The sequence below is a fragment of the Mastomys coucha genome, unplaced genomic scaffold (assembly GCF_008632895.1).
Source record: "Mastomys coucha isolate ucsf_1 unplaced genomic scaffold, UCSF_Mcou_1 pScaffold15, whole genome shotgun sequence".
NCBI lineage: Eukaryota > Metazoa > Chordata > Mammalia > Rodentia > Muridae > Mastomys > Mastomys coucha.
In genome coordinates this window covers 117435002-117459338 of record NW_022196897.1, presented here as the reverse complement: position 1 = coordinate 117459338, position 24337 = coordinate 117435002, and the positions used below count along the sequence as shown (strand labels likewise).

Genomic DNA, 24337 nt, shown 5'->3' with positions numbered 1-24337 from the left:
CTGACCCTCACAGAGTGCCTGAGAGAATAAGTGTGCTCCAAGCTGCTGTCTTGGAGGATGGCTTAGCATATAGGCTCTTGTAGGCTTTGTAAAGATGAGGTGGCAAACAGCACAATTGTAGGCTGGTGGGAAGAACTGGATAGCATGGGAAAAGTGATAATGTAGGAGAGAGGAAATTTCAGAAGGATACTCTGTGCAGGTGGGACAAGCTGGGTCCTTCCTTTGGCTTCCTCTTCTTGGTTTCTTCTCAGGTTCTGTCTCTTCTGTACTTTATTTTTCTCCCTGTCATTTAGTCCTCACCTCTGTCACAGCTGCCCTCAAACTGTGTGAACTGAGACCCAGAAAAGAGACCTCTAGGAGACCTACATGAGAAAACCACCTGTTCTTTGTCAATTCACATAATTTCTGTTTCCAGAACAGCAAGGCATTACATAGTGTACTGGCTTCTCGAAGCCCAACTTTGACTGTAGCCATTGATAATCTTTACCTTCACCTTGTGAGTCAAGTTCCCAGAAGGGAGCCACACCTTCAAATGGAACCTCCTGCAAGACTAATTGGCTAAATAGATCTTCACTGATCGTGGAGAACTTGGAATGTTCCTAGTCCAGAGCCAAATGGTCTCCCATATTTAGCTCCATTCATAGCCTTTGTTTGCCCTCCGAGATCCAAGATCCAAGTTCCTTTGTAACATTATGTGGATGACTTGGAATGTACAAACAGGGCACTAGTTTTTCTTGGGAATGTATCAGTTTGGCACATCACTAGCTCCACCAATCTAAAGCTGAGTCCAGCAGAAGGCATCTGGGCCTAGGACAGGGGTTTCTCCACTTTTCTGTAGCCCACTGTTCTGATGTATCCACCAATGTATTTGAAGAATATCTTTATTTGTGACTTTCCTTGTTCTGTAACCATAGCAACATCTTAAAACTGCTTCCATATTGGAATTTGGAATGATATAAATCTGTCTTCCCAGGCCAGGATGATTCATATTTGGCTCCATAATAAATTGCTTATTGCCTTTGAGGTGAGAATGTTATTGTACTTGGGATACAGAGATCCAGTGAACTTCCCACTTCAACCCCAAGTCCATCTTCCCAATGTGACCACATTGAATAAATCTCCATTTTCTGATTTTCCCTTTTGACTTGGCTCTTTTAATTGGTTTATTGAGGACATGCAGCTACACCTGGCTTGGGGTACATGTAGTGATTCCAAATGCAATAACAGGAGTTGTTTTGTGTTGTATACATTTTTGTGTTGGCTCTTACAGTGTCACAATGTGATGCTCTGAAAGTACTTTTCTTTTTCCATTCCTTTTATATTCTAGACAGGATTTCTCTGGATAGCCCTGCCTGTCCTAGACACCATCTTGTTGACTAGGCTGGCCTTAAACTTAGAGATTCACCTGCCTCTGCCTCCCGAGTGCTGGGATTAAAGGTGTGTGCCACTACCAACTGGCTAACCTCCACTTCAGAGAAGTCACCTGGATGGAAGACAGATACTCATATGGACCCATTGTTCCCAAGCCACATGGTGTTATTTCCTCAAATGGACTTTGGTGAATTTTTTGTTTTTTTCTGCGACTCTCTTTAACCTCCCTGAGTTTGGCTAATTGTTGATTGGTTTATTCTGAACTGAGGTTTTTAGGGTCTTATTTGTTGTAAGAATGTAATGTTAGAATCCGTATTCACAAAGGCTTTGTGGTGGTTTGAATGAGATGTCTCCCCAGGGTCTAGGGTTCTCGAATGCTTGGTCTCCAGTAGGTGCTTCTATTTAGGAGGCTTAGACGGTATGGCCTTGTTGGAGAAAGTATGCCATTGGAGATGGGCTTGCAGAGCTTAAAGACTCAGGCCATTTTGAGTTTGCTCTCCACTCTTGTGGTTCAGGCAGTGAGTTCTCAGCCTCCTGCTTCTCCTTCCATGCCTTCCACTTGCTGCCATGCCTCTGTTTAGCCATCACTGGACTCTTTTCTCTCTAGAATCATGAACTCTAACTTCTATAAGTTGCCTTGGTCATGGTGTTTCATCACAGCAATAGAAAAGTAACTGCTACACCTCCTTTGAAGACACTGGCAGGCACCCTAATGAGACACTGCCTGTGAACCCTTGGAGCAGGCTTATAGGTACCTTGGGAGTGCCACATTCTGCTTCCCACTCTCTTCCTTGTCTCCTTTTCTGGGATTCAGTGAGTCTGCCTGTAAGCTCTTGCTATGGAACTCCCTCCACCCTCAAGAGATATGAAGAGACTACTTCCTGTGCCATGTGGGCTCTGACTTGCAGAGACTCCATTCCCCACGATATGTCTCTGGTGCTGGGACTGGAATCCCTGGAGTCTGGGGCATGCTGTTGCCCTTCTGTGTATTCATGGTATAAATGACTCTTCTAATGAACATATTTCCAAGTAATACCTGCAGTGTCCTATCAACACCCCATCCAAGAAACAAACAAAAATAACCAACCCTAACATTTGTCTGGATCCTTTGTTTCTTTGCATGTTTGCTTCGCCAGTGTTTGCTTTAAAATATCTACTTTGTTTGCTTTGGAAACAATTTTAGTTTCTGATTAATTTGTTTTCAGCTTTGTTTGCTTTTAGACTTTTGGAGACATTTTGGTTTTTATGTCAGCCTTGTAAGGAGATCCATCTTGAAGCATGGTGAATTTCCCTGTCCGAAGGCAGATCTACGACTGGTTTGCATGCTATCCCGTGTTCCTTTACGTACCCTTTTGGTTTGTTTATTTTGTTTTCTCTCTCCTTCCCTCCCTCCCTCCTTCCCCCTCTCCCTCCCCCTTCTCTCTTTCTGTCTCTTTCTTTCTATCTTTTTTTTTTTTTTAATGTTTCTTAAGTGCCACTGGCACCAAAACCAAATCCCCTTTAGATTTCTCCACTGTCTATTTCCGGGTCAGATGGCAATGTGTGGCTTTTTTAGGTCTGTCATAAGGGATGGTCCCTTAGATGCCCCACACTAGTCTTTTGTCTCCAAGAGAACCTGAGATACAGGGGAGAATGACTTCCCTGGAGCAGACACAGGGACTGCTGGTCTGTGTCCTGGAGATCTTCAGGGGCTCTGGCTGGGCAGCAGCGTTCAAAGGAGGGGAGCACTCAGCTAGCAGGTGAGGTGCAGGGCCAGGAACTAAGGTCAGGGCCACTGGGTGAGAAGTGCTCAGTAACTTTAGTGGGCCTGGGAAGCTTCCAGTAGCAAAAGTTTCAGGAGAGAGCCCTCTTCCCCAGGAAGCGTTTCAGCTCTTAAGTGACAGAAGCTCTTAGTGAATCCGTGATGTAGTAGTTCTCACACCTTTATTCTTTCTGGATAAGATCTTATAAACTTTTTGGGGTCGGTTAGGGTCTGACAGCAGATGCTTTCTATGAGCTTGGTCTGAGATGTTAGGGATGCTTCATCTCATCTGCATGTGGAGAGGCTTGGAGCACTGCCTCTCCGTGACCGATTGCTACAGTCCTAACCATGGGGGTGCTATGGTCATGTGACAGGGGTCTGGTCAGAGCAGGTGCAGCTCCTACAGTCCTCTGGTGTGAGATTCCAGGGCTTCCTATCTACTCAGCCTTACGAAGTTTCCTGGCATGGTCCACTGTCCCACTGCTTCTGTACTTTTTCTTTCTCTAAAGTCTTAACAGCTTCTTGCTTCATTTTTCCCCCTCTCCCATGGAAGCTGAGGCTCAGACAGCAGAACCCTGCTGCTTTTTTTAGGTCTAAATAGATACATGTAAACTATATGTTTTTGCTTTATGAAAGGTTAAAAACAGTTAATATATCTTTGTTTTTACACTTTGCATTGGACATAGCCAAAGGCCTCTGGGGATGCCCAGAGGGAAAAAGTAACCAGCTGCGTATTGGTAATGACAAAATTCTGGGTAAACAGCTGCATGAGACAGGCCAACATTGCCAAATCTAAGGGAGGAAACTGTAACCCAGGCTGGCATTGGGCCAGCACAGGATACCCGATCTAACAATCTCTGTTTCTTTTCTTTCCTCAGTGTATACACACAGCAAGTATATGAAACATAAGTTAGCTTCAATAAATTAAAAGACTAAAAGCTTTGGCCTAAAGTAACATTAAAAAAACATTTTCATGCAGGGCAGTGGTGGTGCATGCCTTTAATCCCAGCACTTGGGAGGCAGAGGCAGGCAGATTTCTGAGTTCAAGGCCAGTTTGGTCCACAGAGTGAGTTCCAGGACAGCCAGGGCTACACAGAGAAACTGTCTCAAAAAACCAAAACCAAAACAACAACAACAAAAAAATCATGGGTAAAGCCACCTTCTTTCTGCTAAATATTTTCTGTTTCTTTCTTCCTCTTCCTCCTCCTTCTCTTCCTCCTCCTCTTCCTTCTCTTCCTCCTTTTCTGAAACAGGGTTCCTCAGTGTAGTCTTGGCTGCCTGGAACTAGCTCTGCAAACCAGGTTGATCTTCAACTTAAATCTACAATGCCTTAGGGATTAAAGCTATGTATCCCCACACCTATTGCTAATTATTTCTTAATAATAGAAAAAAATACTTCTTTAAGTCTGCTTGACAAACTCCATCTTTCAGTTGTGCTAAGCCTTTCACTTAGCACATTCATCTTTAAAAAGTAGGATTATAAAAGCATAGAACTCACTCAGTTGTGTCAAGTTTCTATGATAATTGTTTTTATAGGTTATTTATACCAACAACCTATGCAGCTACTTTGGGATTTTTCGATCATTTTTATTGTGTGCTAAAATTATTCTTTTGAATTATTTCAAATTATGTGTTAAAAAACCCATGGGCATATATATTTATAAGTGTGAGTATTTTGGTGTTGTACTAAAGGCCTGATAAATGCATACTGCCTTAAGAACCTAAGTACTCAAAATGTTTTAAACCTAGAAAAGTGTTATCTTGGTTCTTTTAAGTGTTTCTTAAAACCTTAAAATGTTAATATCATACAAGTCATTAGAGTCATAAGATAAAGATTTCATTTAAATGATAACTTAGTGTTATGTTCATAGCTTTTGATAAGAATTTTCTTCTAGAACAGGTTCTAAATAAAAATAATAAGAACTCAAATTGTATTTCATTTGTATAATCATAGGTAATATAAAAATCTTAAGATTTCTTTTTCAAAATATTCTTAATGCAAAAGTGTTACACATAAGGTTTTTATTATGGCTGGTGAAGTAGAAATTTATTGTTTTTTGGAGAGTCAGTTGTGTTGGATGGTGTTTTGTTCGGGCAAACACATGAAGGAGCATTTTCCTGAAGCAGACACAAGTGAAAGGAAGCTTTTGCTAAAGCAAGTACATGAAAGGATGAGTGATGAAGGATTCTTCGCTAACAATACACATGTATTGGTTTACCTTACATGTGTTGTCAAGTTCATTTGTTGGAACTCCATGGAGAGAAATACACCAAAAAACTTTTGTTGGTATGCTCGTGGCTTCTTGCCGCTTCTGCAGACTCAGGCTGATTGGCAGAGTGGTGTCAGCTGACATATAGACTCACGGGGAGTTTTGCTAAGACAGACTCATGAGGGGAGGTCAGACCCATAGAGAACACATGATGTTTGGAGGAAGTATAAAAAGAACTCGACGGACAGTGAGGGGGGCTTGCTTGAAGAGCTAGCTTTGCGACACTTCTTGGTCTTGTGTCTTTGCCTATCTTTGAGAGAGGCACAGCCGAGCACTTTTCTCGGTGTCCTTGTTTACTCTGGTTCTTCCTGCTGACTCGTGCCAATTTGACTGAGGCCTGGCTGTTCCGGCTAGGTCATACCACTGCCGCTGCTATACCAACACTACTGAGCTGGACTGCTGGCATATCTGGGAAGCGTTTGGGAGTGGATCAAGCTCTACCGCTGAGCTGTGGAACTGATTTCCGACGACAGAGATGGGATTGGCTCATTTCTAAACAGGCCCACTTCCTCCACATCCTAATAACTTTTCTTTTCCACTACCTCTGGTGGGTGGTGGGCTAGAGAGGAGGATAAAGCATTAAGAATCCATTATTAAAAGTAGGGTTGAGAAAAAATTGAAGCCTACAGGCTGGACTACATATGGATATGTATGTTTGCTAAAGATCTTCATGTTTCTTTTCACTGAGAGGGTTACAGGAAATATATTCCCAATAAATAGCACCATTCAAAAATCTTGACTTTTAAAAAAAAGATCTATTTTTATGTATGACCCTGTGTATATACCATCTACAAGGGCCCTTGTTTGAAGTATCATCTACTTGATACAAAATTGACTTGTAAGTAAGTGCTCATGTAAGTGACATCTTTCTTCTGGCTCAGAGTAAAACTAAACTTTTAAGGGAAAAAGTCTTGGGTCCAGGGGCCCCACCATGCTGAGCTTGCCCTCAAGCCCCAGCCCAGCTAAGGGGCAGAAAAATGGCAAAGGGGAACTGCTGGTGGTTTTAATTTAAGGACTATTTCAAAAGGTAATGAACACATAATCGCACAGCTCTGATCGAGATGTTATCTCCTTGATCCTTGTCTCCGTTCTGGGTCTACAACGTGGTCCGTATGGCTGGAAGGCACAGACTAATTTAAGAGATGATTGCTCCTGCTCCAGGTGTAGTTCTTCCTATTGGATAATTGCTCTCCTCTGAGATGTTCAGCTCTTCATCCCAAGGATTAAGAGGATCATGTGTCTCTGTGCTTTTAGATGTGTTTTATATGTATGTGTATTTAATTATAAGCAATTTAAGGACTTTTTTCCTCCACTGCTGCCTCTACTGTCAATCTCCCCTCCCCCATCCTGAAGTCCTTGAATTCAGGTCATCAAGCTTGATGGCCGAGTGGTTACATACTGACTCATCTCAGTGGTCCCAAGCATTGATGTTTATTGATTAAGTTAATATTTAGGGTGTTCCATAGTACAAGTAGCAGCGATTAAAGAACTATTTAGACAATATTTGTATTTTGCTAATTAGAAGGGAATGAACAATACTACAGTGATTCCTAGAACTCATATTTTATTTATAACCAATAAATTAAGAAGTAAGATTTGGTTGTGCCTATAGCCTTATAAAATTCTGATTTCTAACAAGTCTAACCTTGTTTTAAAACACTATTACTAGTAACTGGTATATAAGAGGACAATCTTACTAAAAGAAAGTTTAAAGGAATACTATATTGCTATCTATTTTTTCTCTCCTCTGGCTTTATTTACCTTTATTTACCAGGAGGAAGCCCTGAATGACTGAAATCCTGGGTGCATAAGTTCTTTGATGTGAGCATTACCTGTTGGGATTCCAGTACTGATTGGTCCATGGTAAACTGGAAAAGCTAGGGGCTAAAGCAATGGCAAAGCTTTCCTTGAGGCTCTTAGTGAATATGAAAGACTGATCAGGGTGTGCAAAGGGTAGCACTTGTGCCTTCCTCCTCCCATGTGTTTACAGCTTGAGATTGTTCATCTACAGAGCCCTTCTACCAAGGTTAGCCAAGTCCTTCCCCTGTGCTGTACATAGTAAACATGAAAGTCAGGGCTGTGGCAGTAGGAAGACCCCATCTCATCCCAGCTGCACTGTGCCTGCCCTTTCTTCATCCCCTTGCTTCCTTGGCAAGGGTTCTAGGACCCATGTCTTGAGGATTGTGGCTCCTTTCCAAACTAAAATCTGGTATAATATCAACATAATGCGATTGATCAAGTCAGTACCCACAGGCTTGACAATTTAGATAATGAAGGTCAATTGTTCCTACAATTAGAGCCAACTATTTCATATGAGGTTATGGCAACGGAATCAAACCAACAAGAAAAAAAAAACCCACAAAAATTAAAAATAATAGATTGATTTAAATACACCACATATAAAAGATCATTCATACAACACAAATTACTATGCACACAGGGGTACTGTATGGTCAATCTAAGTTTCTTTAAATGGGGAAATTTCACTTATTTAAAATGTCTGTTTCTTTTGTATATTGTTGATTATTTTAAGTTTGATATGTTACTCTTAATACATGTCACATGTTATGTTCAAGAGAGAGAATTAAAACCTCAGATCTGGACTATAGTGACCAGTAGAGTTCAGTGCTCTGACCAAGGACTGTCTGCCTTTACGGCTTTATTGACTATTTCTCTCTCAGACTGCTGTGCCCACCAATCTGTCTTATCTACTTCACATCCTAGGAATGAGGCTTCCTAGTACAACTGACATTATACTAATGTGTGGCTCCTTACGTGCACAAGATGTGACCCTGGGCCAATGGGAGGAACTGTGAGCGCAGCTGATAGAAAGGACTGAGCTTCTGGAAGCCTGAGTGACTGATTAGGGTTTCAGTGATATGGAGACGTTGGACTGTTGTAGATCCAGACCCAATTAGAATTCATCTTGGGCTATCTTAACCCCTAAATAGACATCCTTTGCCACCTCTACATTGGACCTAAATGTCGTGTGATGACAGGTAAATACCCTTTGGGACATCTTAATAAGACCACAGTTTCTACCAACCAAAAGGTGGAGGCCATAGCTGGGAATGGCCTTTGCTCTACCTCCTACCTAATGTGTCCCCCAGTGTGTTTGAAGGTGCTTTGCTGTACGATTCTTAGTTCTGCTACTATAAAAACTTCATGAGAGATCTTCCACACTGCAACATGGAATTGGGGGTTACCTCAATCTGAGTTCCTGATCCTTGGTCACTCATATTTGACTCCAGATTGAACTCTCTCTCACCCCCTTTGAGATGAGAGCTGTGTGGGTGGTGGTGGCGCACACCTTTAAGCCCAGCACTTGGGAAGCAGAAGCAGTCAGATTTCTGAGTTCGAGGCCAGCCTGGTCTACAGAGTGAGTTCCTGGACAGCCAGGGCTACACAGAGAAACCCTGTCTCAAACAACAACAGCAACAACAACAACAACAAAGAGAGATGAGAGCTGTGTTTTTGCATCAGTAACACAAATCTGGTGCTACTGGAAGACAGGATCAGAAGTCCCCTCTACCTTTCTGTGTTCTGGAAAACCAAGGGTGACTACTACAAAGCCCTTCCCTTACACTGTGTGACTTTCTGGTCTAGGTTGGAAGAGCAAAGAGGGGTCAAGACCATGGATATCCCTTTGCTCTCCTATCCTAGACCAGAAAGTTCCTTCAGATTCTCAACCTTTGCCTCTCATCAGTCTTCCCTAAGCTGCTTCTCTCACTGTGCATTCAGAACACAACCCTAGTTCATCAGAATTTCTCCTGAACTCTGACCTCTACCCAGCCTGCGCCAGCACATGAGTCCTCACTGCCCTTCCCAAGAACAGGCTGTGACCTTCTAACAGGCTACGCTCAGTGGCCATCCTAGTTTTCAGCCTCACTTACTTGTCCCTATTTAAAAACAAAAAGAAAAAGCAAAGTCCTCCCCTAAACTCATGAGACGCTTGCAAATACTTTTCTCCTAAGTCACCCAGAGGCCTTGAACTCTGGTCCTCTTCCCTCCATAGTTGCTGCACAGAACTGCACCACCCTCTGGGCTTGGTTTTTAGAACTTGGGGCCAGAGTTCACAGAATATCCTCTACCTTTGCAACAATCCACTGACGCCGGAGTCTTCTGACTGACCCAGTTCAATGAATTAATCTATTTGTTTGCATTTGATGGGTCATGGATAATGAAACACAGGAAACAAAAGCTGAAGTCCCCATCACACTCTACTCCCAGGCCAACTGCTTAGCAGAAAGTAAGGCATGTCAGTGGAGGGACCCCAGCGGCAGGGAGGAGGAGGAGGAGAGAGGAGACATTGGAAGTGTAAAATGAAGGTCATATTGGGCTAAGAACAGGCTGCCATCAGAGGAAGCTTGACTACCTACCACCAGCAAGAAAGCCCGAAAGGAACAGAGGGGGAAGAAGGCCTGTCCCAAAGCCACTTAGACAAGAACAATGCTTTTATTGCTTTTAAGCTAGAAAGGTATATACTAGGACATTGGCTTCCTTTTTTCAAAACCCATGTAGGATTGACTTGCTTTGTCACTTTTTGTGAGAATGCATCCTCTGGTGTGTATGTGTGCACTTTTCTTTCAAACTATTTCAAACTGTTCAGGAGAACAGGAGAGGTTCTGGTCTTGTCTGGCACTCCACATAGAGCTGGATTCTGGCTGTCTGAAAAGCTTGATGGTCTTCTTGAAGGTGTGCTTTAAAAAGGCATAAAACTTCTTACCCATCAAGCAAAACGCAGGCTGCTAGTTATACTTATTAAGGATAATTACATCATTTTCACTTAAGGGCAAGTAGGTAATTTAACTTGGCAGACATCAAAATTACATTTAAACAGCAGCAAAAAGAGACAAAACACAGAGGTGATGGTTGAATGGGCTCAAAGACCTTTTGACCATCTTTGTAAAGGCTTGGCAATGGTTCCTGTCACTTCATATGTACTACGCTGCTGTGCTTCAGGTTCATCTGAAAACATCAGCCTTTGAGATTGATATAAGAACTTTGTTTCCATTCAGGTTTAGTTAAAGACACTTTTTGGGTCTTTAGGTTTTTTTGAGGCAGGGTCTTGTCTGTTACCCATTATGTTGTCTGTTGTTTCTTCTGAGAAGGTTTCCTAGCAACATGGGTTGAAGCAAGGTTAAGAATCACAGTTCTTTTGGCTGAAAGATGTCAGAGTTGAGGAGGAAAGCAGAGGTTCAGATACTTCACAAGCTTCAACATTTCTTGGGCATCCATCTTGAAGAATCAGGATTCACTGAACCTGGAATTTGTGCAAGACACATAATATCATATTGGCATCTTAAAACTGGCTGTGGTGGGATTATCTGGAGTGCAGAGATGTACATTTGCTCTACTCCTCCCTGGAAAGCAAGTTGTTAAAAACAGTGTTGAGCATTTGCTGGCTTGCTACTTCTTGCCCAGAGTACAACATCTGGCCACATCGACTGTGGTGAGTTGGGCTGTTGAGCTCTTTGCACCTCTTCTCCTTGGTTCTAACCAGTTTAAGGTATTGTCATGTAGTTTTAGCTGCATTTTTCATGAGGTTGGGCTAGAAAATGTGGTGGGTGGGTAGGTTTTACAAGTAGCCTGACTTTTCTAACAGAGAAGATGGAGAAGAAAGACACCCTACTTCTGCTTCCATATGAGTAGGGAGTCTGGAGGCCCAGGAGTAGCCTTTCTTGATGTTCACAGGACTCAGAGATAAGGGAGAAGTATACCATTAGTGCCTCATTTTCTTTTTTTTTTTTAAGATTTATTTATTTATTATATGTAAGTACACTGTAGCTGTCTTCAGATGCACCAGAAGAGGGTGTCAGATCTCATTATGGATGGTTGTGAGCCAACATGTGGTTGCTGGGATTTGAACTCAGGACCTTCGGAAGAGTAGTCAGTGATCTTAACCATTGAGCCATCTCTCCAGCCCCCTAATGCCTCATTTTCAAGTGTGCCTCTCCTGACTGAATGGTTCCCACCAAACTCAGATGACTTCTGTCACTAGCTGGCATTTCTTTATTTCCCTATGAAAATAGGCAGGAGGTGTTAACCTCTAATGTGAAACTCAATTTAGTTTCAGGAGATGGAGACAAGTTGTGTCCTATTTCACTCAATCACAAAGTTAGACTTTAGCTTTTGATCTATGTTAGTGTCCTAGCTAGCTTTGTCAACTCAACACAGCCTAGAGTCACCTCACAAGGGAGTCTTGTTTAAGGGATCTCCCAAATTAGATTGGCCTATGGAAATGTCTATAGGGTATTGTCTTGATGGTTAATTGATATGGGAGGGCCCAGCCTACTGTGAGTGGCATCATTCCCTAGGCAGGTGGTCCTAGGCTGTATAAGAGAATTAAGAATGAAGCTGAGAGCCAGTAAAGAGCATTCATCCATGGTTTCTGTTCCCGCTGTGACTTCCTTCATCAGGAAGAGTAACCAATAAACTGAAATGACCCCTTTCTATCCTTCAGTTGTTTTTGATCTGTATTTTATCATGGCAACAGAATGAAACTTGACTAGTTAGTGAGGCACAGATCATGAAGATGAACCACTCTTGAATTATGTTACCAGACACCCTGAGGATAGGAAGGCAGACTGATGCCACTTCACCTACAACTGCACCAACCACGATAAAGATAATGACAATTAACATTTATGAAGTATTTGCTGTGGGGCAGGCACTGTGTGTGCATTTATTTCCTAAGCCATAAAGTATCTCCTAATATGAACACCAAACAGAAGAACAACCAAGACATGTGGGGAGGTTATACAATTCACCCAAAGACATGACTGGTAAGTGGGATGTAAATCTTAAGCTAGACATTTCTTAATTCCCTTACAGTTACCACAGAGAAATTCATTAAGGGCAGCATCAATAGTCAGAAAACCTTTTGTTCATGGTTTGGGTTTCAACTATTTATAATGTGAATTGTAAACTAATTGATTAGGTGGAGAAGAATATGTATTTACAGAGAATCCACCATAAACATTTTGGTCACTTCTGTTCTCTTAAATTCATACAAACTGAGACCAGCACCAGCACCAGCACCCTCATACGAGAGCATGAAACAAAATTCAGGAACCTTTTAGCCACTTGCCCAAGATGGTTCAGCCATTTGTCTGAGGACTGCAGAGCAGGCTCCCTTTCTGTGTATCACTCCGAGTGAACTGCCAACCTTCTCTGCAGACTCGCTTCAGGGAAGCTGGGTGTTGGTGTTTCCTTTCAACTCACTCTGGCATATGTTGGCATAAGTCACACCAGAAGACATGCCATCTTCCTCCAGGGAACAGCTGTTCCGTTATCTAGAGAGAAGAGCGGAACTGGCCCTTGCAGTTGCTGTTTATTTCAAGTCCTGTGTGTGTAGCCTTAGCAGAGACCCCATCTTACAGCTCTACCTTGCAAGTTGAAGGAAACATCAAATTTTGTTGTTTTTGTAAAAAGTAGTGTTACCTTCATATTTGACAAGCAGTCACAATTCATCTTATTATTTTTTCCCAACAGTATGGGCAGATGGATTACTTCCAAACATGCAGAAGAATGAAGAGCTAGTAACTTAATGTCAGATCTGTTATAAGTGAATTCAGTGAGGATATATAGAAGCCAGTGGTGCGTGGGCTCCAAGTGCTCGGAAGCCTGCCTGCCTTAGAGTTATTATTGCTATGGTGAAACACCATGACCAAAGCAAGTTGGAGAGGAAAAGGTTTATTTGGCTTATGCCTTCACAGCACTGTTCATCATCAAAGAAGTCAGGACAGGAATTCAAATAGGGCAGGAACTGGTGCAGAGAACATGGAGGAACGTTGCTAACTGGCTTGCTCAGTCTGCTTTCTTTTAGAACCCAGGGCCATCAGCCCAGGGGTTCCATCCACACGGTGTTGCTCCTCCACCCCCATCAAACACCAAACAAATACTCTACAGGCTTGCCTACAACAGGATCTTCTGGAGGCATTTTCTCAATTGAGTTTCCTTCCTCTCAGATGACTATAGCTTGTATCAGGTTGATATGAAACTTGCCAAGCACAGATGGTGTGTCAGACCATGGAGCTGTGAGAGGGGCCAAGGAAGCAGAGAGAAGAGGCAAGGTCCCAGAACTAGCAGGGATAGGCTTATCTCAAAACTTACATAACTTTCCAATGTTGTTTATGTAAAACCACATTCTGTTTTGGCATCCCCAGTAGATTCTCAGTGGCAGCTTTGTCCCAGAGTCTCTGCTTCCCTTTCCTGTGAAGAGCCACACCATTGGCAGAATGACTCTTGCTTGTGAGCACCACTTTGGCAGCAGGTTGCTTCTGAGGAATGTTCGCTAAGAACAGCTTGATGGTGGTAGCAGAGGTGGTTGTGGGAAGTAGCTCATGAACTAAGCAGACACACAGGCTGCACAATACCTGGCAAAGTCCTGGACAGAAGGTTGCCATTGGAGCTGCAGAGATGGCTCTTCAGTTAGGAGCACTTGTTTGCTTTTGCAGAGGACCTGGGTTCAGTTCCCAGCTCAGAACCATCTGTAGCTCCATTTCCAGGGAGTCTAAAGCCTTCTGACCTCTGCGCACATGGTGCACATACATACTCAAAGGGAAACCTTTATATCCATAAGGTAAAATAAATGTATAGAAATAAAAAAATAAATAACAGGATGACACAGGTATCTTATCTGTTGGAAATCCCATGTATTTTATGTTTTGAAACCAGATGTTGTTGTGATGCCTCCACCTTTGATCATTTTGTCTAGGATCACATTGATTCTTTTGTGCACACACACATGTGCACATACACACACGCACACACACACATACATTCCATTTTCAAGAAGCATGTCTGATTCCAGAAGCCCCAGGAATTTTGACTTATATGATAGAGCTAGTGGCTCTACTTTGCCTTCCTCCATCTACATCCAATAGGCTCAATGACTTCTTCTGTGTGCTGGCTGGAGTGGGGAATCACCCACCCTCATCCTGTCCTAGGGTTCCATGTCGTTAAAGCAGCTTTGTTCCAGGAGGATCTGGTAATTAATCTGTCACTGTGTCACCATGGCAACATATTTGTGTATCTCAAATGCCATGAGCCCAGGGGGCCAGCATTTTAAAACATCTTTATCTAGTGCCCTAGCTAGAAATTAGCAGCAAATTATGTTGTGGACCAGAGAGCAGGCTGCTTGGGTCCTGGGCAAAGAAGACTTAGAGAGCTAATGTCTACTTCTCCTTTAGAAGGGGCTGAGATTCTATTAAGGGCTTGAGGACCAGCAGACCCTTTGGGGCTCATGAGATGTATTATGATCTCTGAGAAACAGCAAGAGAATCCTTCCCCTCTTCCATTCCCTTGGGAGATCATGAAGAGAAGGCAGGAGTGAAGATCCAGCCCCCTGTGGCTATTGGTGACACTCTCTCTCATTACTACACTTGTGAAGCCTTTATGCTAGAGCTGGGCTGTCCAGTATTGCCAGAATGGCATGAGAAAGGAGAGAGAGAGAGAGGACAATAGGACCATAGGCCAGGAGAGGGGGGAGTCAGAGAAGTGCCAGAAAGAGAGGAAGAGGATTACAAACTGTGGAGGCAGCAAACACAAAGAGGAAGCTTGCAAGGGGAAGATGTTCAACCACGTGGAATGTGAGGGACACAGTGGGGCAGGCTGGCTGGGAGACAAGCAGGCACAGGGCACTCTTAAATCTCTTTGGTTTTGTGTGTGAGCATGTCAATGAGTGTGTACCTCTCTCTCTCCCTCTCCCTCCCCCCCCGTCTGTCTCTTTGTCTCTGTCTCTGTCTCTCTCTCTCTCTCTCTCTCTGTGTGTGTGTGTACATGTAAGGAACGGATAGCCCCGAGACATGAGGTCAAGGATAGCATTGTTTTAAGATGGGAGGACATTTGCATGCTGAGGCAGAGCTCCTTTATAGGAAGAGATTGTGGGAGCAGTGGGGAGAGGGAGTGGGGGAGGAGCTACAGGAAAGAATCTGCAGAGGTGCAAGGTAGACTACCATCCTGCATTTTGTCAACACTGGGCTGGCACACAACCTAGGGAGTGAGGAGCAGAGAGGCTGGGAACACTGTAAAACGATACCCAGCAGGGACCACTGAGTCTCACCTGGCTCAGTTCCCTCCAGCATCAGGCCCATTCTTTCTTGTTGGCTCTGGCTCTGGGCAGATCCTGTCTTAGGAGACACTCCTCACATCTGTATGGTGCTCCTACCTCAGACACAGCCTCTAGTGAGGCCTTAAAGGACCTTTACACTTGGCCACTTCCGTGGCAGATCCTTGAACCTGTCCAAGGAAGTACAAACCCTAATGTGGTAAAGATAACTTTACTTGAAAGCATCACTAAAGAGATGTCAAGATTGAGGTCAGAAGAACAATACTCTCAAAGATTAGGCAAAGGGAGTTTTGTTTTTCACAGGGAAGATTGAACTAGTACCGCTAGGGAGAACAGAACCTGGACAAGAAAGGGAGTGAAGGCAGGCCACTGTGTGGGGGAGTATCTCTCTTGGGTTCTTAATTTCATTAATAGAATTTAGAAACAAACTTAGGAGGGAGCCTAATAATTCCATCAGTGGATGACTTCACTAGCTATTAAGAAATAAATATAGCAGGCAAGACATAAATCTCAGCAGCTGTTAGAAGGAACAAGATGGAAAGCAGGCGGCTTTAGTAATGTTGGGGGACAGAGGCAGAAGAGGAAGGAGCCTTTGAGAAACAGAGTTGGGAAAGCATGCTTAGGCTTCAGCCAGTATCTGAAAGAAAAAGAGGAAGAATAAAAGAAGTAAGTTGACTTTTAGGCTGAGAGTTTAGCTGTGGAAACTCTGTGGAGCCCACTTCAGGGTTCCAGAAAGGGCAAGGGCATTATCTCCTAAGGGGGATAATTATTCCTCCCTCTCCTTACCATAACTTTCAATTTATCATTTCCTGAGTGTTGGTCTCTTAGCCAGGTGATTGGCAGCCCCAGATGGACTGACTCTTAAGGGAGGAGACAGTATACATAATGTTCTACTCTTTGGGGCAGATCAGAATGACATCTCCATCCAGGTCCCATGAGAGATTCCATTCTTTTTACAGAGAAGAAATAGCCTTCTCTAATGGGCCTCTACAGAGCCCTGATATCCTTAATGGCCTCTAAAACTATCATAACACTTCACCTCAAGAGTTAAGACTCTAAAATCACTTAGGAGACTGGGCTAAAATGGGACAGTTAGCTATAACTCATTTCCCTCATGAAAGAGTAGAGAACCAGTCCCAAAGCTGTCCAGAGAGTTTAGCTTCTTGACTGGAGTTTGGGTCACACTTTGTATACAGCCTCCAGACAGGGTAGCTCACTTATGAGAAGCTGGATAAAGACTCGGAGCCCTCTTCTGACTTGCCTGGCCTCCAGCCAAGACACAACCAAGGGCATTGTAAGAATTAGAATTATTTGTGTTCTGAGTCTCTGTCCTTAAATCTTCCTAAACAGTTTCTATCTCCTGTTCTCATCAGCATGGCCTGTCAGAGTCTGAGGAAGCTGTACTGCCACCTTCTCATCAGGAGGGTGATATGTTTCTCCTGTTGAAGGTAGACCAAATTTCAGAGGCCTGTAGGGGAGTTGAGAACCATAAATAAAGTCTGGCTATCAACAATCATGTTCTCATTGATCAGTAGAGGCAAACAGGTCAAGAAATCATTTATTTTGACTCTTCCTTTTCCTTTCTTTCTTCCTTTCAGACATCTTGTTATATAGCTTAGGTTAACCTTGAATTCATAATCCTACATCAGATTTGGGAGTGCAGGGATTCCAGGTGGAGGGTACCATGTCTAGGTTAGTAAATCATTTAGGGGTCTAAGAATGAAAATTTGGAGGTCATTTTGTCTTTGTCTGGATGACAAGAGGACAACTTGAATCTTATCCAAGTCACAGGGACAGCAGAGTCCTTTGTAGTAAACCATTTCTCACTCACAAAGAGGTAGAGTGTGGGATGTGAGTTCTTGACCATCACTATTCTCAACGCCACAAGGCACAGGTATGATTCAGCATACCCACCCACTAGTTTCTCAGTCCCTTCTCTCAGAGTAGCAGATTCCACTGTTTCCAGCAGTAACCTTGAGGGATGGGGTCTGGGGCTGCCATCTTTAACAGACCTTTCTATACTGTGGGAGGTTCTGGCAGTGTGCTGACCAACATTGTGTGCAATTGCTCTACCTTGTAAGTTCTTGTGAAGTGTACCCTGTCAGCTAACACTCCCAAGATGGATGGCTTCCTGGAATAGTTGGTCTGTTCTTGTAGATGGCACCTGATCTTGTAAAAATGTTTAACTACCTCTGTTGTTCTTAAACGATAATGGGTCACAAGGCTAACCGCTGGTTCTGCTTCTGTACCACATGCTTGATTGCTCATGGTAACCAAGGCATCTGCAAGGCATCTGTTATAAAAGTTTAGCTCTGCCTGCATGTAGGCAGGGTGTGTGCTAACTCAACCTCCAAACTGTAACCTGTGGTTTTTGCCTTTATAAACCCCAGACTAACAACAGCTGGGGACACACTTTGAGAATCCCAAGTCTCGGTGTGTATCTGGCCAGTATCTAATAAAGGTCTGGAACATCTGGAGACTCCACGGAGATCCAGGTGTTCAGCCTGATTCCTGTTTTTCTGACTAGCCTTGATCCCAGGACTTCTGCTTAAGCCAAAGGAGCGACCAGTCCTCAATGCCTAGATTCCAGTGAGGAGCCTTGAGACCCTGCCTGGGGTCTCTGGTCTACTGGAAGCTGAGAAAATTTGGATAAACCTAACGTTTAGAGGTGGCCACTGACAGGTTCTTCACGCCTGGATTGTGGGAAAGTGGCATCGGAAGCCCTCTCAGAGGTAAAGTAATGTTGGTAGCATGCATCTGTCTGGGAAACTCATAGGAAAGCTGGATGCAGTTAATTCCTAAGTCAGAGGGACCACTGGGCCCCAGTTGCTTCCTTCTGGAGGCAAGGGAAGGCTGACTAGAAGCATTAATTGCCAAGTGGGAGAACACTGTGGCTTTGTGTTGTGTGCATTACTCTTTGTGTTATTTCTTGTCCTTGAAGAAATTGAAAAGATGGGGGGTGGGGAATCTTTTACCCAGAAACCCCCCTGAGATCTGAGGAAGTCGCATTTTAAGGAGTTCCAGGGGAAAGACCAGGAGTCCAGAGGACAGAATTATTCAGGAAAACTAACTGCCTTTTGCTCTCTCCATTGGCCTTCATTTCAGGTGGGCTGGCCTGCTGAAGGCTTCTTCAAACTTTCCCTTGTCTACAGAGTGCAACAGTCTTTAGAAAACCAGGAAACTCCAACTCGGCTACATATGGCCTGGGGGTTCCTGGTGAGGAATTTCTATCCCAGATGAGAGAGTACCAGACAAACTAGTCCCCTAATGCCACCAGTTTTGTTTCAGAAGAAAGAAATAAGACCAAGGGGTGGGACAAATTTCAGCCTCCAGTCCTACCATCCTCACCAGAAGAAGATGTACCACCACCCTGTGTGGCTGGGGTACCAGCCAGGGAGAGGAATGTGATGCCCTCACACCTGGGGTGGAACCGCTTCCTGACCCATCTCCTAGTCATTCACTATCTCTGACTCTGACCCCCAATCCTCTTCCTCCTCCTTTCTTTCAGAGATCTCATCCCTGCTTGATCTTACTGAGGTATGAGAGAGTCCCCATGGCTCCCCTCTCAGGACACATCCTACCATGCCCCTGGTGCCACACCCTGACATGCTTCCCCCTGATCTCTGCCTCCAGCTATCCTCCCTTTGAAAGAGACCCCCACACACTCTGGGGCCACTCAGGGTGAGGAAGATGGGAAAGGCCATCAATCAGTTACGGTATTTGGTCCCTTCTCCACTAGTGATCTGTATAGCTGGAAACTCCAAAATCTCTCTCTTGGAAAAAAAACCAAGGCTTGATCTCTCTGATGAAAATGGTGTTTTATATATACCACCTACATGGGCAGATTGTCAGAAGCTACTTCAAACTCTCTTCACCACAGAGGAGAGGGAGGGAGTCTGATGAAAGGCCCAAAGGCAGTTGGGAAATGATGGGAGATCAGCTATTGATCTGGTGACAACTGGAGACATTTTTTTCTTTCCCTGCAACCAGACTGAGATTCTAATTCCCACGAAGGTAGGGAGCCTGTCTCTTAACCTCTCTCACCAGACTCTGTAGGGGAGTCTTGAGGCCGCAGCTCAGTGCCCCACAATTTGTCTAAAGTAGGTCAGATAAACTCAGGGTTTAGACGAGTCACCATCTGCTTTCTGGAGCCCCTCCTAGAAGCTTACCCAACTTACACACCCCATGGACCAGGAGGTCCCAGAAAACCAGAGCACTGTCAATATGGCTTTTGTGTCTGGGTCAGCATCAAACATTAGGAGAAAGATTTAGAAAACAGAAGGCTTTGAAGCATAGGTACTATCAGAGCTAGTCAAGATCGTCTCCTGGGTATGCAACAATAGGGACAGGCAGATCAAGACCAGCTAAGATTATGCTGTCATTTTTGCTAGGGAGAAGGACCTCAGCATCCAAAGTTTATGAAAGAAGGACCAGACTGGAGGGAAGTGGATTCTGGGAGAGGTGCTCCCTTAAAGAAAGGCCAATGCACCTACTGCAAAGAAACCAGCCATAGGAGAAACAAATGTCTCAAACAGAAGCAAAGGTCTATATTGGTGCTCTGGCTAGATATAGACTAATGGGGTTGGTTCAGCCACCATCTTCCCACCACCTCCAGCCCAGGGTAACTCTGAAGGGGGCAATGTTTCCCATCAATATTCTTGTGGAGATCAGAGCCGGTTACTTGGTTTTAAAGCAGGCAGATGGGCCAATAAGTAAGAAACAGATTTGTAATGCAAGGAGCTACTGGTTCACAAATTTGTTCTCAGACCACCAAAAGAACTGTGGACCTGGGAAAGGGGACTGTGACCCACTCTTTCTTAGTCATAACTGAATGCCCATACCCTCTGTTGGGACACTCCATGCTCCACAAACTAAAGGCAGAAATACAGTTTGTAAAGGATGAAATAATACCTAGGTTTGGACTGCCATTGTTCATAAGATCAGACAATGGACTCTTTCTATCTAAGGTTACTTAGAACAGTTCTGCTGTTCTGGGGATCAATTGCAAGTTACATTGCACTTACCATCTATAAAGTTCAGGACAAGTAGAGAGGATAAATCAGACCCAGGACAAGTAGAGAGGGTAAATCAGACCTGTAAAAAGATCTTGACTAAGCTGGGCATGGTGGTGCACACTTTTAATCCAAGCACTCAGAGGCAGAGGCAGGCAGATCTACGTGAGCTGGAGTCCAGCCTGGTCTACAAAGTGAGTTCCAGAATAGTCGGAGCTATTACACAGAGAAAGCCTGCCTCAAAAAATCTAACTAACCAAACAAACTAAACAAACAAAGAGACCTTGACTAAATTAACCTTGGAAACTGGCAAAGGATATGTGAGGCTCCTCCCCTTTGCCCTTCTTAGGGCTCAACATACTCCTCGTGTACAAGGTTTAACTCCATTTGAAATTCTAACCATCATCTTCTTCAATCTGTACAGGCTCAGCAGCTGACTCAGGACACTGTGATCTCTTCAGTTAAGGCTGCTTTCAGAGGGCCACTGCGTTAACACATCCTTTCCAGGTTCAAGAGACATCGAGCTGGGATGCTGGGACCCTGCTAGAAGAGACCACATCATCATCCTGACCACCCCTGTGCTGTCGTAGACGGAGTCTGGACTTGGATATATCCCTCTCAGGTCAAGTGTACCACTGGGAACAAGATCCAGTTAAAGAAAAGTGGACTGTCACCAAGCTTTGCAAGGATCCACTAAAGATCAGGGTACCATGGGTTTTAACCTAATGATGCTGTTTTGTCTGGCTATATTCCCTTCTGTTCTTTCCTGGAATCAAAACTGGAGACCCCAAGATCCCCAGGGTCCTAAAATGACCAGACCAGTCCTTAAGGCATGGAAGTTCCAGGTAATTGCCATAGAAAATCACAACAAGACCATAGCCTCTACATTCTGTCCGGTGACAGGATGTGCTAGTACTATAAGCCTCACCTTTGATATAAGGGACACTTGCCAAGGGAAATGTATACAGGAGTTATACAATGCTATGACTTCTCCTATATATATTTGTTTTGTATATGAGCAAACTCGCTCAGACTGTAAGGACCCAAATTATGGAGGATGTCCACACTGGGGCTGCAAATATCATAGTACTTGGCCCAGATGGGGAGGAGAGAGGCCATCCAGACTCAACTCAGTTGATTGGCATACTAAGGTCATGTACTCGATCCCTGACCCCTGGAATGACAGATGGAGAACAGGGGTGGAGGGCCATATCTACAGACATAATGAGAAGGATACAGGCTATGACAGGAAGACTAAGATACTCATCTTTAGAAGTTTAGACAAATTTAAACCTCCAAAGTCCTTGGTTTGAATGCTCTAACCAGTCCAGGCACTATACCAGCTCCTGGCCCTGTTGGTGATGTCACGGGCTGACATCACTTTGTATTATCACCACCTTTCTCTCTCTCTCTTCCCACTAACCCTACTTCTCTGAGCTCCTTTGAATTCCTAATGACATATTAATATCAGTATACTTGCTAGTGAATGTTACTAATCCAAATGTTATGCCTGATTGTTGGTCCTGAACCCTACAAAAGTCTCACACTATGTAAGGACTCACTGTAAATCAGAAGCTCATTTGACCACCTCCTTTGCCAATTGTCCATGGGTGTGTCTTTCCACTCAAGCAACAAATTTCTTCACGTAGGCCAAATCCAAGGTGAGGGGACCTTTTTCTACTCAAAGACCTATGATATATCTAAATCCCCCTTTAAGAATAAATGAAGATTCTCCATAAATATTTCTCAGTTCCTGCCAATGCTTTGTCAAATGCTGCTTCCTTCCTCCCCCTCTCTCTCCTTCCCTCTCTCTTTCCTTCCCTTCCTCCTTCCTCCTTTCCTCCCTTCTTCCCTTTCCTCCTCTCTTCCCTCCTTCCCTCCCTCCTTTCTTTTCTCTTTTGCTTCCTCCCTCCCTCCCTCCCTCTCTCCCTCCCTCCCTCCCTCCCTCCCTCCCTTCCTTCCCCACCTGGCAGAAACTGTTTGGCTCACCAATACTGATGACTTTGGTACCCATGCTAGCCTATCTGGCATATACACACAAGCCCCAAAATTCTGTACCTTGGTATTCCTGTTCCCTTGAAAATGTATTTATGATGATGATCCAGCAGGAAAGAGTACTTGTATTCACAGACCCTGCCAGTCCCCCTGGTCCAGGGGGAAAAAAGCAAAATGTGCAATTCACCTCCTCACACCTCGCTTAATCCTCTTAGGCTTGGGTGCAGCAGGAGCCACTAGTGGTGCTACAGGAACAGCAATGGCTGACATTAACTTCAAATCCATAGTACATCAAACAACCCAAGATCTGTCCATATTAGACAAATCTATTGCCAAGCTAGAAGAGCATGTGGATTCATTAGCTGAGGTGGTTCTGTCAGAGCAAGGAGGGCTTTAGGGGAGAATTGGAGATAACTTGGATGTGCTCTGGAAAAACAGAAAGGGGGAGACAAATGGTTCCCGCTCTCGTTCTGAGGCTGCTCCTGGCTACTGTGCCTCCTGGCCCAGTAACTCCAGGTAACTCTGCCATCAGCTGCACTTAGTTCTCCTGCTCCTGCTGTTAGACCCTGCATCAGCAATGCCTTAACCAGATACATAAATCCACACTTCAGCGCTACTAAACTAATGGTTATTTGGTCTCAACATGAACAGGCACCCACTACCAAGTCAAGGGTTTGGCTCAGAACTCAACCCAAGGGGAGAATGTGATGATGATTAACGCTGTGTTTAAAATCCATAAACTACTGTGCAATTGCTCTAGCTTGTAAGTTTTTGTAAAGTGTACTCTGTCAGCCAACTTGCCCAAAATGGATGAGTTCTTGGAATATTTGGGCTATTTTCAAAACTGCCTGATCTAGTAAAAATGTTGAACTACCTATGCTGTTCTGGCAAGCTAGTGGTCACCGCTGAATCGCTGGTTCTGCTTCTGTAGGAAAAATGCTTGCTTGTTCAAGATAACCAAGGTGTCTGCAAGGCATTTGTTATAAGAGTTTAGCTCTGCCTGCATGTAGGCAGGGTGTGTGCTAATTCCACCCTCAAAACTGTAACCTTGTGGGTATTGTCTTTATAAACCCCAGACTAACAACAGCTGGGGACACACTTTGAGAATCCCACGTCTCAGGTATGGTTCTGAGCAATATCTAATAAAACCCCCTTGTTAAAATTCATTCACTGTTGGACTGGTGAATCTCTGAACAACCCCAGACCCATAACAGCAGCAGACACAGGCACCACCGCAGCAGCAGCAGCAGCAGCAGCAGATCTCCTGGGAGCTTGTTAAAAAGGCTCAGCTCCTGTGGTCACAGTGAAGTATCAAGGGGTTTGGAGGGTGACTATGAAAGTATGTCTCAACTATCACCAACATCTACTGGCACCTACTAGCTACCATATTCTGCTTCTCCTAGGTGGAGAAGTTGGTATCTTGGTAATCAGGACCTATTCTTCCAACATCTCTCTACTGAGTTGGTGAGTTGGGCATTGCAAGGCTGATCTATCCATGTGCACCTCAGCCTCATTACAGTCTCTGGCACTGAGGGGCCCATCAACAGTTCTGGGTCTCCCTTCATTCGTGCTGCCTCTGGGTCTCCATTCATGCTGGTTCTGGGTCCAAAGAATTACTGCAGACCAGACCTCAGATGCCAAGAGTTTTTAAAGCTCCTAGGTGAGAAAAAGGGGATAGCTCAATGTTCTCAGCATCCTTAGAATTGTGCTTCTTAGTAGGTCATGGTCTCACAAGCCTGTAATATCAGCAACTGGGAAACTGAGAGAAGAGAATCAGAAATTAGCTACAGTGTCCTTAATATAGTATGGATTTGGTCTGTCTGCTTGGTATAGGCCCTAGAAGAGCAGGAAGATATTTGCAATACGATTCACAATA

The 24337-nt window shown here is 44.1% G+C and overlaps 1 protein-coding gene across 1 annotated transcript in view; it reads left to right on the top strand.

The window, feature by feature from the left end:
• Positions 1-22206, top strand: part of LOC116092368 (endogenous retrovirus group FC1 Env polyprotein-like) — a 30735-nt gene extending 8529 nt beyond the window's left edge. The window contains exons 2-3 of the mRNA XM_031373665.1: positions 17982-18186; positions 20891-22206. Coding sequence (XP_031229525.1) covers positions 21177-21779 — 603 coding nt within the window. The 5' untranslated portion in view covers positions 17982-18186; positions 20891-21176 and the 3' untranslated portion in view covers positions 21780-22206. The remainder of the gene's footprint in view (positions 1-17981; positions 18187-20890) is intronic.
• Positions 22207-24337: the final 2131 nt, after the last annotated feature.